The 26,512-nt window shown below is 42.8% G+C and overlaps 1 protein-coding gene across 2 annotated transcripts in view; it reads left to right on the forward strand.

Moving 5' to 3' along the window:
* Window positions 1-26,512, forward strand: part of PPP2R5B (protein phosphatase 2 regulatory subunit B'beta) — a 127,973-nt gene that overhangs the window by 65,993 nt on the left and 35,468 nt on the right. For both annotated transcript variants that reach the window (XM_040328562.1, XM_040328563.1), the window contains 3 exons: window positions 16,469-16,561; window positions 20,571-20,701; window positions 25,144-25,203. In XM_040328562.1, the coding sequence (XP_040184496.1) occupies window positions 16,469-16,561; window positions 20,571-20,701; window positions 25,144-25,203 (284 nt within the window). The remainder of the gene's footprint in view (window positions 1-16,468; window positions 16,562-20,570; window positions 20,702-25,143; window positions 25,204-26,512) is intronic.

Below are 26,512 nucleotides of genomic sequence, written 5' to 3' on the forward strand. Positions count from 1 at the left end.
GAAAATGTAAGTGAACCAAAAATGCACTAGCTTAAAGGAACCTTTTTAGAAAATAAAAAACAAACCTTTACAACCCTTTAAGTATTGTAATATATTTATTTTATATGAAAGACGTTTTGACACTAAAGAAAGTATTCTTATTGTGACCGCAAAGAGTTTGAAAAGCTCATTATGAGCATATCCATCAACATAGTCCTTTGTGGGGAGATTGTTCAGTGTCCATGTTGTTGAGTGCTTTCACAATAAGTGGAGTAGCTCAGTCATAAATAATGCACTTTTTTTGTACAGAATTGACTCTGAGTGTGACCAAAGTCGCTATATAAAGCTCTTTTATGTTGGCTCCCAAGCTGATATCCATAAGCTGCTCTTAAATGAGGTCTTAAGAGTGAATTAAAAGTATTATTTCCACTCTGCGATATATATAATAATACATCATCTGCTATAAAGCATCGCCCCCCAACTTGTGTCGTGTTGTCCAGGTCTCAGTATTACAAGCTTGTCCACCTAGCTGGGCAGCTATTTGCCAGTACCCTCCTTCTCGAACATACACTTGTACATGTTGTGCTGATCAGTGTCAGCCTGATGAATGGTTTGCCAGCTCTGGGTAACTACCTCATTTAAACATTTCCCTTGCTCTGCAATCCTTTCCCTCTTCGCTTTCTTTCACACTAGGTGGACTCCGTCTCAGCGGAGTCTTCCAGCTCAGCAGGAGACCTCTCCGTGGATCTCTACTGAGCCGGCGGATGACAAGTCCCTCTTTGCTTACTGAGCGGGGAGGGGCTTGTGCAGCGCCGCTGTCTCCTATGGAGAGATCTGATGAAAACGAACAGCATGTCCGTTTTCATCAGATCTCACCCGATCCTCCATGGACGGATGGCGACGTATCGCCATCCATCTGATTTTAGCGGATTGGATTGGCTCGGATGTCAGCGGACATGTCTCCGCTGACATCCGATCGTGTGAAAGGGGCCTTCATCTTAACCTAGAAAAAAATCTTTTACTTATGAGATGATGCTGTTGCTGCAGCAGTGAATGTTCTAGTTATCTATCATGCTCTTCTTCCCAGAAGATCTGACCACAGACACAACCAATCAAAAGATTGCAGATACACCCCTTGAAGACAATGTATTTCAAGAGCAGGAGGGGCCAATAAAACACTCCAGGTTTAAAAAATGTCGCGTCCAAAAGTAGCTCCATAATGAGCTATATTGATATGTTGTTTAGATTCTTTTAGGGCCATACCTAGGGTTGCCACCTGTCCAGGATTAACCTGGACAGTTCGGGTTTGGAATCATGCGTCCGAGACTGTATGAAACCCAGACACATTATTCAGACCAGACTATGGCTTCCAAACCGGGTTGCTGGCTGCAGTTATCTAAGCTGAGAGTGCCTGTTACACTCTCTTTCACACTGCCAAATGTCAGCACTAACAACCCCCCCCCCCCCCCTAACACACACATTGACGGGAGAGGAGAGAGGGCTCGATCTGCACCTCTTCCTCCCGCCCCCACCCCCCTGTGTCTGCCCACACTCCAATCCCCAGGGCTGTGGCTCAGAAAAGGAAAGTGGGAGTGGAAAATTGAAGTCCAGCAGCCTCAGATACATCTGGATGAGAGGTGCTGACTGCCGAGGGGTGAGTGAGCTCACCATCCATCCCTGTCTGTGACTGAAGTCTCCCCCCTTCTCTCTCATGCCTCTGAGTGAGTACATTAAAATCAGGGTTCTCAGAGCACCCCTTACATCAGAGTTCCCCTTTACACCAGAGGTCTCAGTGTTCCCCCTTACATCAGAGTCTTCTCCGTACATCAGAGTTCTCAGTGTTTCCCCTTAAATCAGGGTTCTCAGAGCATCCCTTATGTTAGAGTCCCCAGAGTTCTTCCTTACATCAGAATCTGCAGAGTCCCCCTTTACAGTGTAAGGGAACTCTGTGAGTTTATATGTAAAAGGGGAACTCTGTGGACTCTGATGTAAAGGGGGGACTCTTGTTATTAACTTCATAATTAGAATGAATGGTGATTAGAAATGTTATTTATTAGCAAAATATATGTATAAACAAAATTGCTGTGCGCCGCTAAAGAGTTCGGGTTTGACTTAAAGAAAAGGTGGCAACCCTAGCCATAGCCAGCAGATTAACATAAAATAATCTGCTTTACAAATGTGGATTGTGCCTCTCTGGCTTTGAGAGTCCAAAACTGGCACAGTGTAAAAAATAAAACAGAATTTATCCTCCCCCCTCCCCCCTGCAGTCTGCTGGGACACTGATAGGTCCCAGCAGACTGCATCCACCATTCGCAATGCACAGCGTGACTTGCACATGTGCAGGGCACCCAGCTGTGAAGCCACAAGCTGTTATAGCTGGGTGCCCATAGTGAAGACAGTGAAGACAGTGGGTGAGTCGTACTGGGGTGAACGCACCGCTGGATCCTGGGACAGGTGAGAGGCTGCTTTTTTTTATTCCTTTTAAACTTTTTTTTTCCATAAGTGACTAGAACTCCTCTTTAAAGGGAATTAAAAAAAAAAAAACATGTTATACTTACCAGCTCTGTTCTGCCCCAATTCTCCTTTTCTTGGGTCCCCTGCCGGCGTCTCTCTACTGCCAAGCAGCTTGCAATGGTGGCACCAGAGCAGGCTTTCTCCCAAGCTGCAGCTCTGCATGTCCATTCACACACAGAGCCAGAATGCATGAAGGTAAAAAACCTTGAGCCTTTAGAACCACATTTCTACAGAAAGGTCTGACTACAGACACTGCCAATCATGTGATAGCACTAAGCAGTTACACCCCTTGGAGTCTATTCCATTAATTCAAGAGCAGGAGGAATCCGTAGAACACTTCAGTTCTAAAGTATGTTGGGTCTGAAAGTAGCTCCATAATGAGTTACTGTGAAGGCGCTAGACAGTGCTTTGAGGCTTTTGATGTGCATTATGTGGTATTGTATCTATTGAATGGTTGTGTGTTCAGCTATCTAAGTGATTTTTATATATATATATATAGCTAGAGATATAGCTATATTGAGAGAGAGAGAGAGAGAGAGAGAGAGAGAGAGAGAGAGAGAGAGAGAGATTTTCTCCTGGCAAATTTATCAACTGAACTGCTCTAAGATTTTTGGGCTCTGCTCCACTTCTTGTAACCCACAATTTGATGGTGACAATGCCCTCAAGCAGTGGCGACCTGCTCATAAGGGGCACAGGGCAGCCGCACCCCCTATTCCATGCGCCCGGCCCCTATTAGGAACCCTTAGGACTCCCGGCCAATTGGATCCCAGTTTCCTGTTTGGCCAGGAGGAGAGGCAATGGCCCAAGCTCTTCCAGGGGGAGGGCAAAGGGACAGAAACGGTCTCTTCCAGTAGCCCTACCCTGGATCCAGCACCAACACCACACATTATCATTGTCCTCCTCCCTGCACCTCTACCACAGCAACAGCGAGAGGAGGCCGCCCAGAGCCGAGCAACAGCATCAACCTGGGGGCTTTGTGATCTCCCCCAAACACCGGCTCATCAAGAGTGACAGCTAAGGATAGGGTAAGGCAATGGATCGCCACCTTCCAGGTTTGTTTGCCGCCTTCCCCCCAAAAAAATTGAGCACCAGCCACCACTGCAGCCAAGTGACTAAGAACCAATTCAAATGCAGTTTACTTTCAGGGATAGTGGTTTGGATTTGAGATGAGTTTTGTATATGTAAACTATTCATCCACAGTTCAACTCCAAGAACTTGCTGTATTTAGAGGAAAGAAGCATAAGAATATAAAAACTTCACACTACTCCGAATTAAAATGTAAACACTTTGTTCCAGATCCTATATACTGTAGATAGATTTTATATATATATATATATATATATATATATATATATATATATATATATATATATATATAAATATAAATATAATCTACTGTATATATATATATACACAATGATTAGATTCAAATAATGATGCACAGTACATGTGCAGCATTTCTATGGTCATCATCGGATATCATTATAGGAATACAGAAGAAAAATATTCCATCCTCCTGACTATTTTCTAATTTTAAGTCATGTTATTTATTTGGCTCTTTAATAGAATTTTGAAAATAAGAGCACAAACCTTGGATTTTAGCATCATTTATGGTAGATGTATTAAATCTATAACGTATCTGAAATTCTAATCCCAGTGTATACGAAAACCATTATATGTGGGTCATACTATCTAAAAATCTATACATTGATTTTACATCTACACAAAGATGTTTTTTGATGCATTTGTACCATCCAGGAAACCACAGCTCTAGTGATTCATTCTTTTTACATGATTTGGTGTTTTGGCCCAACTGAGGATTCTTGGCAGCTGTAACTGCTCCCCACATTTGCATATGAAATTGATCCGGTTAATAGCCCTGCTTCATTTTGGGAATGTGGATCAGGACTAAACCATGTTTATAAGTTTACATCTGGGTTACTAGGAGCCTGTCTATAGAATAATTGTTTGTTGGCTTTTACAAAGGTATATAAAGTTACAGAAAAACATACCAAGCTACGTGTTTCCTTAAAATCTGAAAATATATTCTATACAGTCAGATTACAAGCCCCAGGGCACAAGGATCATGCACTTATGGTTTGTATTAGCCAGATACCACATGGTGGGATCTCTGAGTGTCAACCATGTAAAATCAAGAAGTTTGGTTCTGCTTTTTACCAGAAACAGCTTTTGGTTGTAATAGTGGAATGTTTATGCCAAAACATTCTGCATATTATGTGCTTTAATACTGTAACCCCAAATGGGACAGGGGCTAACGCGTTTAAGATATTCCGAACCCAAGACAGCTATCAACACTCCACAATCCAGCGAACCAGACCCATAAGAATTCCCCCAGTAACGAGACACAGCTCTGTTTCAGAGGTTCAAAACGAATAGACTCTTTAATGAGAAAATCAGGCTCTTATATACAGTTAGTAACCAAAATGAACAATGACCCAACTGCACCCACAACATGACACAAAGAGCCCAATACACATCTTTTTTGGTAGACATTCTGGCACCATGTCTGGCATAATTTACATGAGCTAATTAACAAATCATTTACCCAGACAAGGTGACTCCGAGACATGACCCCTTAAGGTAGACATCCCGGCTCCTCTCACCTGCCACACAATACACATTTATCATCAATAGACCTTTAGACTGTCTGTTAACTTGCAATACACATTTATCACAGGACTCCTTCACATAATACAGTGTCAATTAGCACAACACAATGAAAAGGTCCTAGGACCCATCCTAGATTCATTTACATCACAACAGACGACATTAACACCTAACAGTAACAAAAGTGACTCCCGTTACAAATATAATACAGTGGGCCTTAATATATGTAATCTGCTAGGAACTAGTTGCTGCAATATACTTTTTTAAGGAAGGAATATAGAAGAAAGGAATATTGGAATATTTCTACCTTTTATATTTATCTTCTATATCAATGTTCCTTCCTTTAAAGAACTATTGAGGAGAAACCTCAATTTTTGGCCAAATAAAAGGAAATGTGGCTTGAGAGGAGCTATGCAAGATTGTGGAAGAAAGCAAAGTAAAGAATGAAAAGGAAGGAGAATATTGTGGATGGATGACATCCAGGAAATGATAAGAAGTCATGACAAAAGGGAGAACATTAACCTGGCAAAAGACAAGGGCAGGTGGAAAGTGTTGGTGGAAGCAAGGTTACATGTTTCACATTCACCCAAAACCATTTAAATGCCTTTCGAGTTTTGTAGCAAAAGTAACAAAGAGAGGTGTCGGGACATGTCATGACACTATCAAGGGTGCTTTTGTTCTCCTGGTCCTCTTCTTAAAAACAAATGTTGCTACAACTCCTCAAGCACCCCTATCATTGTTATGGTTTGTTTCATGCCCTATCATTTTGTTGGCTGTTTAGCTTTATTGTAAATCTGAAGATAAACTTTATTAAAGGCTTGATATAAAACAAAAAGTCTAATATTGAAGCTTTAACCACATACGGTTATTAGAAGATCATTCTTTTTTCAAGTGCTCCTTTAAGTGTATTATATCATGCATCTGGAATGATTTACAGTAACTACTTATATATTTGCATGATTCCTTAGTGCAGTGTTCTTGTTCTTGTAGTGCGACTGAGGGTGTCAAACAATTTGCAGTCGGTGTGCTTTTTTTTCTTTGTGATATTATATGCCAAAGTCTAATGAAATTTGGAACACGTGCAGGCGGAAGTTACCATGGTTACTTCTTGCATATGTATGTCCTTAATAATAGCTGTATCACACCGATGAGTAAAATCCTTCCTAAGATTTATTGTATTAAACAGCATTACTAGTACAATTAAATCTTTAAACTTCCATTCAATCTTTTCAAAAGAATTAGTATAGCTTAACAGTGCAATAAAAAAAATTAAAAAGCTGGGAGGAGAGCCAAGTCACTAAATTTGTCAATGCCATCTGACCCATTCACCTTAAAGTGGAGGTTCACCCTTTAAAAAAAATTCTGACATCACACTGAGTCGTGCCATCCTACCGACAGATTTTCACCTCACGGCAATCCCGCGGGAGTGGGCGTTCCCAAGCACTGCCTGTGATTGACAGGCTTCCGAATGGCGCATACTGCGCATCACGGTTGAATATGCCTTCTGTAGCCACGGGTCAGGGGTTGCCGACAGAACCCGAACGTCGGTGCGCAGGCGCCGTCTAGAGCCGCACCGACGTTCGGGTTTTTTCGGCAACCTGTGACGCGCAAAAATCGGGATTAAGGGGGGCGTGGCCTGGACCGTGAGGAGAATGGAAGCCTAAGCTCACAGCTCCTGCCACCTCAGGACAAACCGAGCAAAAAACTGAACACCCAGCCTAATTTTCTCCGTTTTTCTCGGCATGGGTACAGCCTCTAGACCGGCCTCTACATCCCGGTCACGTTCGCCCAGGGAAAATACAGGCCCTGGTTCACGGAATACACAGGAAGGTTTCCGCGCGCCGGGAGACAACATGGCGGCCTCCCGCTCAAGACTCTCCACAGCCATAGCGCAGCAGTCGCAGGTAGGAGCTTCAGACATTATTTTAAGCCCTACAATATCTCCCTCGGACGCTCCTCGAGGACCCGCACTAACGGAGATACACGACCCCAATCCACAACGGACCCTCACGATAGAGGACCTTAGGAGCGTCGCTTTAGACATAAAGGACAGCTTAGCAGCGGCCATTTCTGAACTACGCCTAGAGTTTCGCTCCCTCACAAACAGGGTCACACAAGCTGAAACTACGCTGGATGATCAAGAAACAATCCTCAGGCGCTCCACTAGGAAGGTTGATGATCACACACTCCAGCTAAGAGACATTAATCGTCACATAGAAGACCTCGACAACAGAGGACGCCGCCAGAACCTGAGGGTTAGAGGTATGCCAGAATCAGTTGAGGGAGACCTCATTTTGCACTCCGTGACTGCTGTATTCAATTCCATTCTGGAAAGACCCCCTCAAACGGGCATTGATTTTATCAGGATTCACCGTGCACTGCGCCCTAAGGGCAGGGAATCAGACCCCCCTAGAGACATTGTGTGTTGCCTGGCTGATTTCAGATTGAAAGAGGAGATAATAAAAAAGGCAAGGGGCAAACGTTTGACACATGATGGCACCCCTCTACAATTATACCAGGATCTATCCGGCATTACACTCAAACATCGCAGGGACCTTAGGCCTCTGCTAGATGTGTTAAAAGAGAGAAACATAGGCTATAAGTGGAAGTTCCCATTTTGTCTCTCCGCTACACATCAAGGCCGCACCGCACTGCTTAAGGTCCCAGAAGATTTGCCAGGCTTCTGTGACACGCTGGGAATCCCCCTGGTAGCAGTACCTGAGTGGTACGCAATTTATCGCCAATCGGTGAACAGGTGGCCAACTCACAATGTTGAGCAGATGGAGACACAGACCACTGGTCTCCGCCGCCGACGTTCACCATCTGAATCTGGAAGTATCCGGGATCCACAAGCCCACGGTAGGGATCGCCAGGTACCCCTTTTGCCGGCAGCCCGGAGAGCACGAAGAGACCGCTGAAAAATGAAAGCCCTGTTTACCTATTCCGCTCTATCTGCGGCATCACTTTACATGTTTCTTTAAACCAGATTTAAGGATTGTTATAGTTATCTAAAGGGAATAAGGACAATACCCAGTCTTTAGATCTCTGCAGTTTGTTTTTTGTTTTCCAAATTCCTAATTTACACGTTGGTGATCTGACTCTCGATTTGTCATTCTTTATAACGTTTCAATCCCAGTAGATGTGTTCTCGTCAAGCTACAAATTCCCAGGTCATAGACTTCAACCACTTTCAGAGACCGCTGCTCTGTATGGATAAATAAGCCTACCTTACAAACGGCACGCTACACTATAACTGTCCACCCTTCTCTCAGTGTGCTTCTTGTTGAGAATACATCAACGGATTGGAGTGGAAAACCGGTCCAACTTTTATGACAGGTCGGTCATTCAAACAAATTCCAATATTGAGAGACCCTGAATGGAACTAACTATAAGATACTATCCATTCACCACCTACTCCTACATCACAGTACAGTACGATGCGGGGTAGTTGTTCGGTTGTGGTGCCTCTGCCCCTTTAATTCTAATCAACCCTACTTATGGAGCCCATCTGGCGAAGTCTGAGAGCAGCCACCTGTTTGCTATAGTCTTCTCTGAAGATATGACCGTTATATCTACCGACTCGAGACACTATGCTGCGCCCTCTCTTTGCCCTGTCCTGGGATCCCAATCTCATAAGGCTCTATTGCACCCGGGGCCACTTATGTTCTGCCAGATGTGACACTATCACTGCTGAACAACGATCCGCATCGGGTCTCCTGGCAGTAAGGGACCTCGGAGTTATTATCTGATACTTGACAGACCCGTTCTGGATTTACAGTCAGTCAATGCTCAGAACCGGTTTCTGTCACCTTAACATGTGCCTAACAAGGTCACTATCACCTTGAAATTGAATAGTGTTTTAAGTTTCCGTTTAACGTATGTATGCTGATAGGGTCTCAAAGTCACATTAGGGCTATATGTACATTTACAGTAACTCAGCCCCTGGGCCTTCTCCATAGGTTTAACTACCCAGATAACTTGGATTATAGTTAGCCCCCCTGGTGGTGGAGGAAGTGTAAGTCCCGGTATTCCTGACGTATCGGTGCCGGTGAGATTACCTTATGTACCGGGGGGTGTGGGGACATAATAATATTGTTTTATTTAGATTTTAGACTAGATAAGGCATCTTTGGCCAGTATATTAGTATCCTCTTATATATCTAGGAGTAGGGGTTCACCCTCGAGTATTGAACAGTATCCTGTCTCCTGACAATGGCTGGCATCTTGCCTACAATAAGGGACGGTTGTTCTGGGGTGGTTTGGGTTGATTTCACGGTTTGTAACTTTTACTGTTTAAAGTTTAAGTTGTTAGTAACATCTATATACGCTCTATTGCTCACTCTTGGTCAGACCAACCCCCATACGGTAGGACCTGGTTGTCCCTGTACCCGCAGGTCGTGGTATCTCCACCTGAGGTGCACCGCACCCTTTTGCCTATTGGCATCCTCCTTTTATTTTATTTAAGGGGTTATCATACCCCTTGTTTACAGACAGACTTTTGCTTTTTCAAGCCGTTAATAGCCCTCTTTAATTTGATCTAGAGAGATTTTATCCTCGCAACCTCACATATCCTTCCTACCTTGCATTCCTCTACTGTTCTCCCTTTCATTTCCCCCTGTGACAATGACTGACCTCCTTACCCCAGCTCCAATACCTGTTGACCAAGACATGCCTTTTCTGAATCTTAAATTATACTCCATAAACATTAGAGGCTTGAACACACCTGAAAAGCGCTCCTTATTACTTTCTTCATTACGCAAGGAGAAACCCCAAATTGTGTTGATTCAGGAAACCCACTTTAGAACGGATAGTATTCCTGTGCTCAAGAGCCGTCTTTTCCCGACTGTTTTTCATGCTACAAATGACACTTCAAAAGCTAGAGGGGTATCCATACTGTTGTCCAGACACTGCCCACTAAAAATTGATGATGTTGAAAGCGATCCCAATGGAAGATTCCTTTTTATCAAAGGCAAACTACACAACTCTCCTATTACAATCGCGAATATATACGCCCCTAACTCACAACATGTTAGTTTCTTCCGCGACACTATCCAACACCTTACCATTTTTCGAGCAGGGATGCTGATCATGGGCGGGGACTTCAATATCCCACTGACCCCCCTCCTCGATGCCTCGAATGGTTCTTCCTGCTTAACTTATCGCACACTTCGCTCTGTCAAAACGCAACTAGATTCGCTTACCCTACATGACACCTGGCGTTCAATGCACCCTACTACTAAGGACTATACCTACTACTCTCCCCTACACGATAGATATTCACGTATCGATTATTTTTTTGTTACCCAGGAGGACCTTATTCGTCTTACAAAGGCATCAATCGAGCCCATGATATTATCAGACCACCACCCGATCACCATGACACTCGCTTGGAAAGGTCGGATCCCTGGTCGTCCCCCATGGCGAATGGATGATTCTATTCTCCTGGATCAAGGTCATGTAGCTGAGTTATCAGAAACGCTGACACAATTCTTCTCTGATAACACGTCTACCGAGACTACTCCCGCCCCTATTTGGGCGGCACACAAATGCGTCCTCAGAGGGAAGATTATATCCATCATGGCTAGACGCCGCAAACAGCGTGCTGCTAGGCTTGAGGAACTCTTTGTAAAAATCAGAACCCTTGAAAGGGCCCACAAACGCTCCCTGGCTGCGGACTCCCTTGTAGCTTTGATGGAAGCCAGAAGGGATCTCCAATCTGAGCTTCACTCACGTTTAACATACAAATTTGCCCTTACACACAAGTTATACTATGAGTTTGGAAACAAATCAAGTAAACTTTTGGCCCACGCAATACAGAAAAAGAAGGAAATTAATACAATACACTCTATTACCACCCCAACAGGTGACATTTTGCATAGAACTGATCTGATTGCGAAACAATTTACATCCTTTCTCTCAACATTATACAATTTACCCACGCCTTCAGGATCAGGGACTCCCGCCCATAGAAGCCAACTTATAAATGACTTTCTCTCTAAATATGGTCTACCTTCTGCCCAGGTCCCCGATTTAAACTGTTTGGATTTACCAATATCGGTGGAGGAGGCACTATCTGCACTGAAACAAATGAAATCAGGGAAAAGCCCTGGTCCTGATGGCTTGAGCTCAGGATATTACAAAACATTCGCCCCAATACTGATCCCACATTTAGTTAAGGCATTCGCTGACATACCTTTTTCACCCCCGACTGGTCGAGATCTCTTGGAGGCTCACATTGCCCTAGTACCGAAGCCGGGGAAGGATAGCACATTGGTACCCAACTACCGGCCTATATCATTACTCAATGTTGACTTGAAGCTATTCGCAAAAATTTTAGCCAATAGATTAATAATCCATCTCCCGACTCTAGTCTCAACGGATCAGGCTGGTTTTGTCCCTGGAAGGGAGGCCAGGGACAACACCATAAAGGCGATAAATATTCATCATTGGCTGTCCACATCTAAAACCAAGGGATTCCTGTTGTCCCTTGACGCCGAGAAGGCGTTCGACAGATTGGCCTGGGACTATATGGAAGCAGCGTTACGCAAACTGGGCTTCCCTAATCATTTCATGCAGATGATTTTAACACTCTATTCGGTCCCCTCGGCCCGTGTGAAGGTCAACGGTCGACTGTCGGACGCCTTCTCGGTGCGCAATGGAACTAGACAGGGTTGCCCCCTCTCCCCTTTGATCTTTATCCTAACATTGGAACCCCTATTGAGATGTTTGAGGGATAATCCTGATATTCGGGGCGTCGACATCAAACACCGTCAGTATAAAATAGCTGCTTATGCAGATGACATTCTTTTGTTTCTAACAAATCCTCTGGTTACTCTTCCCAACCTTCTTAAGGACTTTGAACTATTCTACACACTCTCCAATTTCCGAATCAATTTTAACAAGTCTGTTGCACTAAATGTATCTTTACCAACTGAAACTGTAGACCTATGCAAAAAAAACTTCCCCTTTAAATGGGATCCTAACGATATAACCTACCTCGGGATTAAACTCCCCACAAAACTTTCAAATTTATTCTCTCACAACTTCCCACCAGCAATGCAATCTGTAAAAGCAGACTTAGAAATTTGGACCAAGGGTACTTTTTCCTGGTTTGGTCGTGCAGCTATTCTTAAAATGAACGTCCTGCCGAGACTTCTGTACTTGCTACAAGCCATCCCCATTAAACTCCCCGCTAAATTCCTGACTTCCTTCAAATCACTCTGTAGAACCTTCCTGTGGGGTGGTCGTCCAGCCAGATTGAGTTGGGACAGATTGTCTTTACCTAAATCAAAGGGAGGCATAGGAATCCCGGACCTAGCTAGGTATCACCGGGCCTGTCTTCTCACCCGAATAGTGGACTGGCACATTCATGGTCAGAATAAAGATTGGGTAGACCTGGAAGAAGCCTTTGTGGGCTTCCGAATTTCCCACCTCCCCTGGATAGATCGACCACTCACCCCTAGGAAATGTACTTCGCACCCCTTGATAGGTCCAACCCTTGCTTGTCTCAGGACAGTGTTTAAAGAGCCGAGCGTGGCACCTTTTCCAGGTCCCCTGACAGCGCTTACACATAACCCGGGCTTCTCAGAAGGTATTGACACTACAGACCCACAAGCAGCACATACTGAGCCCTCCTTACGGGCGCACCAATTTTTCAAAAATAGAAAGCTCTTACCCCAGTCAGTTTTGGTCTCGCAATTCCCTACCTTCCAAATACCGCGCTTCAAATATTTCCAACTCAGACACTTTCTTCAGACCACTCCTGCCCCAACCTTTTGGTGCAGAGATCTCACTCCCTTTGAAACTCTTTGTGCATCCTCTACTCCACAACGACATCTAATCTCAATTTTGTATTCTATGCTTACACCCACTGACACCTCTATGTCCGCTATTCATGACAAATGGGAAAGAGACTTACAGATTTCCATATCTGAGGACGACTGGAACTCTATTTGGACACATATACACAAAGGTTCGATTAACGTATCTGCTCAGGAAAATAGATATAAGATATACTCACGTTGGTACAGAACCCCTAGCAAGCTACACAAATTTTATCCAACAGTCTCTTCTACCTGCTGGAGATGCAATGAGGCAGAGGGTACACTCTTTCATACTTGGTGGAGCTGTCCGAAAATCCAGTTGTTTTGGAATTCTGTACATTCACTCATTACCCACATTACTTCATTCACTCCTGATTTCACCCCTGAGCAATACCTTCTACATCATACATCCTTGCCACAGTCGACCTACCGGAAATCCCTATTGCTGCACCTAATTAACGCAGCTTCCCAATGCATCCCGTTACACTGGAAAGACTCTCTTCCACCCACTATACAGGAATGGCATGTCAGAGTTAACAAGATCGAATTGATGGAAAGACTAATCCATCAGGCCAGAGATACAACGGACAGATTCAGACTCACCTGGGGTGGTTGGATACACTACAAAGACTCCCTTCCTGATGACTTTCTAACAGCTCCCTCTGACCACCATGACTGATCTCTCATGACAGCTTTCCTCATCCTGGACTCTCTACATTACTGGTTCCCCTTCCTTTCCCCTTGGTTTTACCCTCCCCCCCTCCTTTCTATACCACATACTCCTAAGTACTATCGCAAGGTTCGAATATATACATCTTTTCAGTTTGTCACACACCTGGAGGGGTGATACCCTCTTTCTCCTGCACCTCCCTGGTGTGTAATAATCACTACATATCATATGAGTTACCCATAAGTTCTGTATTTCCTATGTTCTATACTGGCCTATCGAATTTACCTATCTATACTGACCAAATGTCTTCTTACCCCCCTTAGTTATGCACTTATTAAATATTCCCCCCTCTTGGTTCACAGTATTGCTCCCCTTGGGGGTGGATTGAGAGGGGGGACTAGCCTATTGGTCGTTCTAAAGGCGGTTATATTGCACTTTAGCCCTTTCTACATATGTAGTGATAACAGTTTATATCATACCATGGACTTTCCCTGATTCAGGTACAAATGCGACTTTCCCGTTGGAGGTGCTATTACCTATTTCACAGTTGGCTTTTTGCACATTCCAATTTATGTTTATTAGCAACATTAAGATTAAGTAATAACCGTCCATTTTACCGTACTGCGATACGGTCTATATTACAGTACTGTATATGCTTTCTGCTACTGCAAAAATTTATAGAATGTACTGCATATCCTGTTATACTGTTTTATCTCTTGAATAAACTATTATTCTGGAAAAAAAAAAAAAATCGGGATTAAGAGGTATGTGCTGAGAGGTATGTTCTGTCGGTAGAATGGTGCGACTCCGTGTGATGTCAGAATTTTTTTTGAGGGTAAACCTCCACTTTAACTTATGGAGTTGTCTCTGCTACATTGAGCAGGGTGGCCTCATTGATGTACCGCAGGCTGGGTAGCATGGCCTGCATTTTATGAACAGGCTACAAAATACAGTCTATGGTATTGAGTAATATAGTGGAGTATAACAGAGAGCAGAAGGCATATTCAACCGATCCCTTTGATTTCTTCTTTACTGGATTACTGTATTACTTGGAGGGTTTGCATATGTATTCTTATTATAAGTTGTGGGAACACCAGACATGACTGTATGGCCCCCTATGGTTCCTCATCACTTGGGGTCCATTCTCACTTGCAATTACGGCCATCAACAGATTTACAGTACATGTTCATCTATTTTAGGTAACTATATTTATATCTGTCAGGTAGCTGTATCAGTTTTTTTTTTAATATTAAGTAAACCTGTCATGTGCGACAAAGGGAGAGGCTTTCTTCGTAAAATTTCAGTTGCCTGAGTGTTATGCTGACCCTTTAGGAACCTTTGAGAAAGGTCAGGTCTTATCTGTATGGTTCTTCTGTGTTAGTGACCCAAAGTACAGGTGGATTAACATAACAGCCAGTGAACTAGCATGTTTTCAAAAGCAGCATTTGAAGCCTACTTTTTTCTTTCATGGCAAGTTTCCTTTAAGGACCCTCTATCTATTTCAGTGATGAAGTGGTGCTTTAACGCAAGTTTGCTGTGTCATGCAACACACCACTACACAGGAAAAGTGTATTTGTATGTTAGGTACCTTTCAGAAAAAATGGCATTGCAACAAACCAAACAAAGTTCTGTGTGTTGCATTTGCCCATGACCTTTGGCCATATGCATATATGTGGCAGCTTGGCAGTAAGATTTAATGCCATGATGACACATATATGTGTACAGCTGGTGCCACTGTTTTGTGCTGTAAGCATGATCACTCACCACTCCCAGCACTGTGACAACTCTCACAGCTCCCAGTCAGTGTTTACAATTTGAAGCCAGTACAACTGACTTCCGATCACATGATCACTGATCTGTCTCTAGCATTAACGCAAATCTAAACCCATCGATTTACTTGTTTTCCAAAACAGTTACATTCAAGGCACGTCAACTGCCAAGCCATAAATTGCTGATGTCATAACCGATCACATGTGCAGCAACATGACAACTGCAGATCTAACAGAGGCTAAGTTAGCAGCTCCCTTGGCTGCAAAAAAATAGGAGGGTTTAGTTCCACTTTAAAAATCCTACATGGGAATGGACAGTAAGGAGTTAACAATAAAAAGGGAAGAAAATAACACAGAACATTAAATTAAATTAAATTAAATGAACAAACTACCCTAAATATACCTCTCCTGGCCAAAATGCATATCCTCAAAAAAAAAATGGAAAACGGGAAAAAAAATCCTAAGCAGCTCAATGAGTCAAATTTTGTAAAACTGATAAGTTTGTCAGTAATCATTTTAGCTAAAATTACAATGTTATGCCTAGTTCTTAGATTGTAAGCTCTAAAGCCCTTTACACACGGCTGGGATTCCCGGCGGTATAAAGTCCGACGGGAATCCCAGCGGGAAATCTGCGGGGAGAGCTTTGGCGGGAATCCCGGCCGTGTGTACAGGGCTTATGCTCCCTCTGCACTGCCTCACAGTATTTGCCAGTGGCAAGTGTAGTAAATCAGGTGGAAAAAAAAACGCTGGGAATCCCGACAGGAAAATAGAGAGGTTCTCTATTTTTCCCGCTGGGATTCCAGGCAGTTTTCCCAGCGAGGGAGCATACACACGCCCGGTTTTCACAGCAAAAAGCTCTCCCAGAAGTTTTCTTGCCGGGAAAACCGGTCGAGTGTATGAGGCTTAACGAGCAGGGCCCTCTGATTCCACCTGTATTTAATTTTATTGTACCTGTACTGTCTGCCCCCATGTTGTAAAACGCTGCACAAATTGTTTGTGCTATAATCCTGTATAATAATAATAATAGTTTATTCCATCCTTGTATCTGTTATCTTCAGTCTCTTTTCTGCATGTCTTCTTTCCGTAGCTGGTGTATGAATTCTTCCTTCGCTTTCTGGAAAGCCAGGATTTCCAGCCTTCGCTGGCCAAGCGATATGTGGACCAAAAGTTTGTGCTCATGGTGAGAGTATTTTATATATTGTTTATTATATATCAATTATCATGTATTGTACATTATTATTACGATTATTATAGTTTTCTGTTTCAGTCGCTTTATTGGTTTTGTAAAGTAATAAACATAAAATAAACAGCAGACAGTTTTGTAGATTTACAGCATAAACATGGCTATTGTTTTGGTGCATAAGCGATCCATTGGCGCTGACTTTGCAATTTCGTATGCGTGGCCTCTAGCCAGAAGAGATCTTCTAGGTCTACCTTGTAAGTTCTCTAGGCCATCCATGTGATCTTCTTGTTTCAGCTTCTTGATCTGTTCTCTTGTATAAGATAGTGTACCTTTCAGACATGTTCATGTTGTTTCCACTTATCATGTGTTTTTTAATGTGATTTAAATAAATTATATATTTTTTACTATAATATGAGACCATTATTCTTTCCTGTTTGGGATCACAGCGACAACCTTTAAAGTTATTTTTCCTCTTTTTTCTTTTTCCTGTTTTTGCTCAAATATAATTGGATGTGGTGCCACGTTCTGCAATATATGTCTCAAATCTTTTTTGCAGTATTAATGCATAAGGTTCTTTACAGGACGACCATAGATATATCTCAATGGTCTTGAGAGATCTGACTTAAAGCGGTTGTAAACCCTCCTATCTTTTTCAGCCTAGGAAGCTGCCATCTTGGCCTTTGTTCAATCTTCAACTGCCATGAAGCTGCACATTGGATGGTTTGACAGTTTGGTTGAGAGCACAACCAATGTGCAGTTAGCATTCCCGGCATGCCGGGAATGTTAACAGTTTTTTTAAGTGTTACATCGATGGGTTTACAACCGCTTTAAGTAATCCTAGGGCTGACGGGTGTTTGGAGCCCTGTGTGGATCTGTTAGCAGATGTAGGAGAGTACTCTACATTGAGGTTGCTAGCATTTTAATATAGTAGCTATGGATTTTCTATCACTGTTATTCCTGCCCACAGTACTGTTTAGAGCAGAGGAAAATTAAGAATATCTGCGCCAACGTTGAGCAAGTCTGCAGACAAGTAACAAAGTAGAAGAATGAAGTCATAGGGATTATAGTAGGTGTAAAGGGAAAAGTAGGGAGAGGAAAAGAGTATTGGAAAAGGTCTGTTACTAGTATGTCACCCACTGGGGGTTCAATAGTTCATATGTTGATGTGAAAAGATGGTTAGTAGGGTATTGTTTAACCACTTAAGCCCCGGACCAATATGCAGCCTAAAGACCGAAGGTGTTTTTACAGTTCGGGACTACTTCGCTTTAACAGACAATTGCGCGGTCGTGCGACGTGGCTCCCAAACAAAATTGGCGTCCCTTTTTCCCCACAAATAGAGCTTTCTTTTGGTGGTATTTGATCACATCTGCGGTTTTTAGTTTTTGCGCTATAAACAAAAATAGAGCGACAATTTTGAAAAACTTTTTGCTATACTAAATATCCCCCAAAAACATATATAAAAAAAAAAATTTCCCTCAGTTTAGGCCGATACGTATTCTTCGACCTATTTTTAGTAAAAAAAATCGCAATAAGTGTTTATCGATTGGTTTGCGCAAAATTTATAGCGTTTACAAAATAGGGGATAGTTTTATTGCATTTTTATTAATTTTTTTTTTTTACTACTAATGGCGGCGATCAGCAATTTTTTTCGTGACTGCGACATTATGGCGGACACTTCGGACAATTTTGACACATTTTTGGGACCATTGTCATTTTCACAGCAAAAAATGCATTTAACCTCCCTGGCGGTCTTCCCGAGACTGACACGGGGTTAGATTTTCTTGCTACTATCGGTAACCCCGTGTCAGTCTCGGGCTTGCCTCGCTAGATCCACAGGCACTTTTTACTTACCTTGTCCCTGGATCCAGCGATGCCACCGCGCTGTGTGAGCGAGCGGGACCTCGCTCGATTCACATAGTGCCTCCGTGTGACGCCGATCTCCGTTCCCTGCGACGTTACGACGCACGGGGACGGAGAACGGCGCCAAATTCAAAAACGTAAACAAACACTATACACACAGTATACTGTAATCTTATAGATTACAGTACTGTATGTAAAAAAAACACACCCCCCCTGTCCCTAGTGGTCTGCCCAGTGTCCTGCATGTCATTTTATATAATAAAAACCTTTTTTTCTCCCTGCAAACTGTAGATTGTCCATAGCAACCAAAAGTGTCCCTTTATGTCAAAAATAGTTTTAGATCAGCTAAAAAACAGCGATAATAAATTATAATCACTTGCAGAATTGTGCGATAGCGATTTGTGGGGAAATTCGTCATAAAAAAATAAAAGTAATGACAGCGACAATTCTGCAACTGAGCAAATTTCAGTGATTTTGATTTGATTACATTATTGAATAATTTTTATTATAATTATATTATTATTTGTTATAATTATTTATAATTATTTATTATATTATAATTTATAATTTTGTTTTTAAAAAAATGTAATACACGGGATGCCTATTAGAATCTTGTTTGGTCAGATTTAAGTGAGTTATTTCTAAAAATTACAGACCTACAATATAAAACGCCAAATTTCCTTGCAAATAATGGTACCGCTTTTAGCATGTTTTTTCTGAAAGAATCATACCGCCAGGGAGGTTAAATTGCATTCTTTATTGTGAAAATGACAGTTGCAGTTTGGGAGTTAACCACAGGTGGCGCTGTAGGAGTTAGGGTGCACCTAGTGTGTGTTTACAACTGTAGGGGGGTGTGGCTGTAGGACTGACGTCATCGATTGTGTCTCCCCTATAAAGGGGATGACACGATCGATGCGCCGCCATAGTGAAGCACGGGGAAGCCGTGTTTACATACGGCTCTCCCCGTTCTTCAGCTCCGGGGAGCGATCGCGACGGAGCGGCTATAAACAAATAGCCGCACCGTGGTCCCGGATCGCTCCCCGAGTGAACCCGACCGCCGCATGTAGCGGGGGGGGGTACCGATCGGACCCCCCACCCGCTAATAGGCAAGGACGTACATTAACGCCCATGTGCCTGTACGTGCCATATTGTGGACGTACATTTACATGCGGAGGTCGGGAAGTGGTTAAAATCTCTAGAATGGTTGTGTGTTTTCCATGGTGCAGAGGCCTGCTGCAAGTTTCTTGTTGACTAAATACCAGGCAATTTTTTGTTTGACATTCGAAACAGTGAGAGTACTGTACCATCAGGCTAGGAAGCATTAAGGCAAGGAGGAAGATGGGGAGGGAGTACCTGGGAGAGAAATCTCAACCTACGGTATTGTTTCAGGTAGATCAGTGCAATCATCATAGGGCCAATAGGCGACAGTTAATCGTAGAATGGAGATCATTTTATGTATAAGGTGACCGGGCGTATAAGACGACCCCCTAATTTTACAGTTTTTTAAGCTTTTTTTGCATGTACTCACCGTATAAGACGACCCCCATTCCGAGGCTTCCGACGCTTCATATTTCTTCCTTTTGGAGACATACTGTATTCTTCTTCCTTCTTGCTGGAGCTGGAGCCAATCACGGCGAGCAATGTATTCTATTAATGAATGCAAAGCCTGCTTGAATTAGCAGAGGCTGTAACATCATCAGTCCAAGCCTCTGAATCTCAAAGCCAGTACTGTATGTAGCCTGCTCGGATTGGCAGAGGTTGTTACTCCAATCCGAGCAGGCTCTGTATTCATTTGAATACATCGCTCACCGGGATTGGCTAAGCCGTATATACTGTATGTAGTCAAAGCTACATACAGTATTAGCGCCTACTCTCTCCTATGTATCTACAAGGCAGAAACCACTAAGTCACTGTGCTGCCCCTTATCTGGATGTCCTCTGTGTCGACACTTAGTGAGCCTTATGCTTTCTGTGGCCTTGGATTTTGGCAGAGTATTAAAGCCTTCTATAGCCCAAAGGTCACATATACATAAAAAGAGCACCTGTCACCCTCAAATTGTTTCTGTTTACCAATCTCTATTATTTGTATTTCATCAATGTGGGAAGACTTGAAATTAGACTTGGTAACACTTTCTCTGCCTATTTAGCTCCTGGAACTGTTTGATAGTGAAGATCCTCGTGAGAGGGAATATTTGAAGACCATTCTGCACCGTGTATATGGAAAATTTCTGGGACTTAGAGCATATATCAGAAAACAGTGCAACAATATTTTCCTCAGGTACAGTTTACAAGAATGGGTGTTTTTTTATGGTCTGTGTCTTCGTAGTGCTTGTGTTAGTGATGATAAAAAATAATTAAGTTATTTTCTTCTATACAATAACTCATAGTTCTTGCCAAATTAAATTAGGCCCATAGCTTTAATGCAAAACTGGCTTAGAAATGTAACTGGCTAAAGTGGATCTAAAGTTAAAACTTTTTTACCTAATACATCCCCTGCATTTCTGCTGCTCTTCTTCTTTCACTTTTTGGTCTCATAGGAGAGTCTGAGAGCAGTGAGAGCCATAGGCTCCTGCCGCTGTCAGTCAAATCCTGAAGTGACGGGCACGTCCGAGCTGCGCTGTGTGTGTTTATGGACCAGACCTCATTGTTGACTTATAGGAAACCATGTTAAAGTGGTTGTAAAGGAAACTTAAAAAATAAATAACAAAAATCTCTATAGTTACCTGCCTGTGGAATGCAGTTGCACAGAGCGCCCCAAACCTCCTCTTCTCGGATCCCTCGCCAGCGCTCCTCCTCTCTGTTCACTGCCCCCACAGGAAGCAGCTTTGATTGACAGCACAGATAAACAATGGCTTAGAAATGAGGGAGTTGCAATCGAGCATCACGCTGGATCGAATGAGGGCTCAGGTAAGTTAAAGGGGGGGGGGGGTGAGAGGCCAAAACTGCTGCCCAAACATTTCTTACCTTAAAAAAAATGTTTAGACTTTAGAACCTCTTTAAATCAAAAACATCAAGCTGGCAACTCGGTGTAGTCCATAAAATCTGAATCTTTACTGGCTACACACTAAAACATGTTGGTAACAAGCTAACGTGTTTCAGCTGTGATGGTCACAGCTGAAACTTTTTTAGCTTGTTACTAGTGTGTTTTAGTTTGTAGCCACTAAAGATTTGGATTTTATGGACTACACAGAGTTGCCAGCTTGATGTTACTATGGATCTGATCGTTTGAGTGCACTACAGTCAGAGCACCGTTCCTCAGCCACTAGAACTTTTTTCTGTGTCTACACTTTTAGACTTCCCTGTTTACTTTCCCTTATTTAGTACACAGGAGTTCTAAATTACACACCTTCATTACTAATTTACTAATTAGACACTAATTATGCACCTCCTCCCTCCCCTCTTTTGGTCACATGGTTTTCCACGAGTGGTATTTATTAGAAATAAGTTGTGCATTAGATAGCTATGACTAAAGTGTGAAACGTGTCAGCTGCCCAGTGTGCTGTGACTTGTAGTGCTGTGTCGGATTTTACAATAAAGGCAATTATTATTTGGAGTGCGGCTGTTCAGAAGAATTCTTCTTTTCCTGCTCAGCCACTAGAAGCTGCAGTTGAGCTTGGGTATTGTTTATTTGTAAACATGTTCAATCAATTTCTTAGGCCCCTTTCACATGGTTGACCGTTCAGGTCCACCTGTCAGTTTTGTCAGCGGACCTGAACTGCCGCTCGATTCTTCTCTATGGAGCATCGGATGCCAGCAGGAGACATGTCCGCTGACATCCGACCCGTCCCCATCTGTCCGTGGCGGATCGGGTAAGATCTGATGAAAACAGACATGCTGTCCGTTTTCATCAGATCTGTCCATATGAGACAACGGCACTGGACAAGCCCCTCCCCGCTCAGTGAACAAAGAGGGACCTGTCATCTGCCGGCTCAGCAAAGATCTGCGGAGCTGGCGGACCACTGAAAGCGGATCCGTCCCCGTGTGAAAGAGGCCTTTTGTTTTTGTACTTCTGAAAATGCACTTAAAGCGGGAGTTCACCAAATTCCTTTTTTTTTTGTATTTTCCCCTTAGATTCCTGCTCGTTGTGTCTAGGGGAATCGGCTATTTGATTTAAAATATGATCCGTACTTACCCGTTTTCGAGATGCATCTTCTTCCGTCGCTTCCGGGTATGGGTCTTCGGGAGCGGGCGTTCCTTCTTGATTGACAGTCTTCCGAGAGGCTTCCGACGGTCGCATCCATCGCGTCACTCGTAGCCGAAAGATTTCGGAAAATCATGACGCGATCGATGCGACCGTCGGAAGCCTCTCGGAAGACTGTCAATCAAGAAGGAACGCCCAGTCCCGCAGCCCATACCCGGAAGTGGCGGAGAAGATGCATCTCGTAAACGGTAAGTACTGCTCATATTTTAAAACAAATAGCCGATTCCCCTAGACAAAACGAGCAGGAAGCTAAGGGGAAAATGTATAAGCTATGGGTGAACCTCCGCTTTAAAGTGGTGTTCCACCTGGGGGAAAAAAAATATAAACGTCAGCAGCTACAAATACTGCAGCTGCTGACTTTTAATATATGGACACTTACCTGTCCAGTGACCCCGCAATGTCGGCACCCCAGTCGATTTTTGTATCTGCTGTCAGGGTGCTGCTGCTGCCATTCGTTGTAAAGGAAACCGGCAGTGAAGCCTTTTCGGCTTCACAGCCGGTTCCCTACTGTGCATGTGCGAAGCATGCTGTGCTTTCTTATTGGCCTGACGGCGGAGGAAGGAGGAGGGGACTGAACTTCTGAGGGACGGTGCTGCAGCACAGTCTCCCAGTAGTGGAGAAGGGTACTTGTCATAAACACTGGCACTGGAGGGAGGGGAAGAAGCGATAAGCGATAAGCTTGAGTTTAAAGCACACAGTTGTTAACCTAGCCTTAAACGCTTGTCACAACTTGAACATAAAAGTATACAGTGTTTATTATTTGGATTTTACATTTGTTTATTTTTTGTATGGTTTTGATTTTTATGATTTGTATGTTTGTTATTCATTTTATATTTGAGAATTATTTTTATATTATGCTGATATCATGTATATACAGTAATTGACTTTAATGCATCATTTATTCTGTCACACTTTTCATTAGCAATTTTATTTCAGCTTTTAACAGTATCTGCATATCAGTTTATCTCAAGTACACCCTAAAGTGTGTCCATTTTTTTTTTTTTTAACCCATGCCCTCTAAATGTATATTAATGCTTTTTAAGCAATCCCTTATGCCAGCTTTTCCCAAAGCATAGGATTTAACCTCACTGTAGATGGCCCACTGGAAGGCTCAATAATTTTGTAAAGAACTGTGTTGTGGGGACATTTGCTAACTCCAGTGTTACCTACCACTGCCACAGAAGATTAACCTTAAGTCATACGTGTTATTTTTGATATATTGGAGAAGACAACATTTTATCTGGATGCTAGCAGTGTAGACGGATGGGACATGTGGTACTTTTAATAATACAATTTGTACACTGTAGAGACCTGGTGTCCAGCCTGCTCTCCCAGTCCCAGGGACGCATGTAGCCCTTGGGTACTTAACCCCAGCAGTCACTAGCAGTCAGTTCTAGAGGTAATGGTAGAGGGGAGCTGGACACAGACAAAGATTTTCACAGGTTATCAAAATGTGGACAAAGTCAATACTTGAGTCCAAATGGCCTGTATTTGGCAGCTCACAACAAAGATAGGAACCCCCAGGAGAGGGTATTCTCAGGTCAAAGAAGTGCCAAATGCAAAATTCCTATGAGTTCAATTTTTGTATTGTTTAACTGGTTACAACTAGCAGGGCAAAAGACAGTCATTCGTCATGGCTGGGTGAAAGGGCAGAATTTTGAATGGACTCAAAAGTATTCCTAAAAGGATGTTCTAAACAACAGTCATGCTGGTGTTCATACTAGAAGTGTAACAATTCTGCCATTTCACTCATTGTGTGGCACCCGAAACAGGTTGGATGTCTTTTGCCTTGCTTGTTGTAACCAGCTGAACAATACAGACTTTGGAATCCTAAAGATTTTTCATTTTGTACTAGTTGACAATGATTGCTAACAGTCTTACATACCATGCCCTAGTCTCTGAATGTCTTTTGTAGTATGTCTACATGTTCTGACCATCTTTTCAAGCAGGTCCACCATCTCTGACTATCTCATTACAGTCTTCTTTACCATAAGATGTACTGAAACGTTGTGTGGGTACGTTAGGCCACCCCTGAGGTCCCCTGATTTTCGTAAGTTTACTGCTGTATGTGTTGTGATGATAGAACCCAGCTGTACAAAGTTTGAGAATAACCAGCTTATTCCGTCAAAGATTTTTTAGTCTAAAACCTGGAAAGTTCACTGGACTGTTCACCTGCTGTGGGCATTATAAAAGGTTCCCACTGTCCATGTTGGAGTATAATAAAGAGAATGTAATATGAGGTGTGAGGACAGCTAAAGGTGGTCAGGAACATCTGAAACAAGTAGAAGAGAATAGAGCTAGGAACTATGATGTGAAAATCACAATGCTGCAGTGCCCACGAGATATAAGAAGCCAGTGGGTGACTGTAGTTGAAATATTACTTTTGGATTAATGGTTCATTTCAACCAACCAAAAATATCTAATACAGGTTGTTTTGAATAGGAACCTGAATCTATAAGAGGTACCCCGCAGGTTGAAAAACATGGTTTTCGACTTATTGCTTTTATTTCTTCTTGCAGATTCATCTATGAGGCAGAGCGGTTTAATGGTGTAGCAGAGCTTCTGGAGATCCTTGGCAGGTAACTGAAAGACACAAAGGCATGTCTTAGGACGCTCACAGACCTGTGGGTAAAGTCAGATGATCAGATAGTGAGTCAGTAATTGGAAATATTACTGTAAATGTGAGGGAAGGAGAAAAAAATGCTTGCAGAGCTTGAGACATCACTTATATCAGGTGTGGAAATTTTTACTCTAGGGTATCACTTCCGGGGATGCAGTCCACTTGCTAAATATTTTTTAAGGGCACACTTTTATTAAAACAAAGTTCCAAAATACACAGGTTACCCTCGCATGAGTTATTCAGCACTCCACTTCCAATGCCACAAAACACAAATATTCATCATCATCCCAGGTTTCATTTATGGTGCTGCTGCTCTGGCCTCAATCCTCAGGCCCTTGTCTTTATCCTCCAGACAGTCTTTCCACACAAGCTTGGTGCTCACATGCACACTCAGTTTAGCTCAAAGTTCCCTGCTGTACTGGCCCACACTCTAACTTTTGGACACTCTAACTTTTGGACAGAGCGAGGCCTCCTCTCTTCCCCAGGTGAAGCCCTGAACTTTTGCCAAAACTAATCCTAATAGAGTTTTTTACACTTGCACAATGAGTAAACTGGTTCTTAGCAAAACATGGACCCAGAATTGGAGACTATATCCCTCCCAACTCTCTACGAAGCCTCTGAAGAAACTCTAGTTTCCCTTAGAAGCACCCCAGAACCCCTCAACCTAACTGGGTGACACAAAACTTTTCATATAATGACAGAGTTCTGTACTGTTTCACAGGTTAAAACAATAACAATTTAGGCTTGTTTTCTAACCTGCCTGACCATTGTTCCCCTAACAAGATGGGATCATGAGCTCTTCATTAGGAAAGGTACCACTGGCCTCTGAAGCACTGCATTTTCGTATATATCTGCAACTTTATTAAAGTGGGTTTACTGTGGTTTTAAAGATTTGTTTTCTTATTTTGGTCCACAATTCCTAAACATCAAAGTGAAACTCAACAGTTAAGAGAAATATTTTAATACAGTAATTTCATCTAAAGGTGGTATAGCGCTACACCCGTATGAGAAGATGACTTTAACTGGTTCTTAACGAACAGTGTGGAGGCTGCCAATCACACTGGCTCCATTAAACAGTCTAGGGGATGTCTTTTTAAAATTTGTGCTTGTAGAACTTGTAGCAGGATAAGGGAGGGGGTGGTATGGGATACTCCAGAAATGTTGACTTGTAACAGGAGGACAAACTTCACTAGTTGCAACTTTCTTGAGCAGTCTTTAAACCAGTAACCCAGGGGAAGGTCAGAACTGAGACCTTGTAGAAGTAGTCT

The sequence above is a fragment of the Rana temporaria genome, chromosome 11 (genome assembly GCF_905171775.1).
Source record: "Rana temporaria chromosome 11, aRanTem1.1, whole genome shotgun sequence".
Taxonomy (NCBI): domain Eukaryota; kingdom Metazoa; phylum Chordata; class Amphibia; order Anura; family Ranidae; genus Rana; species Rana temporaria.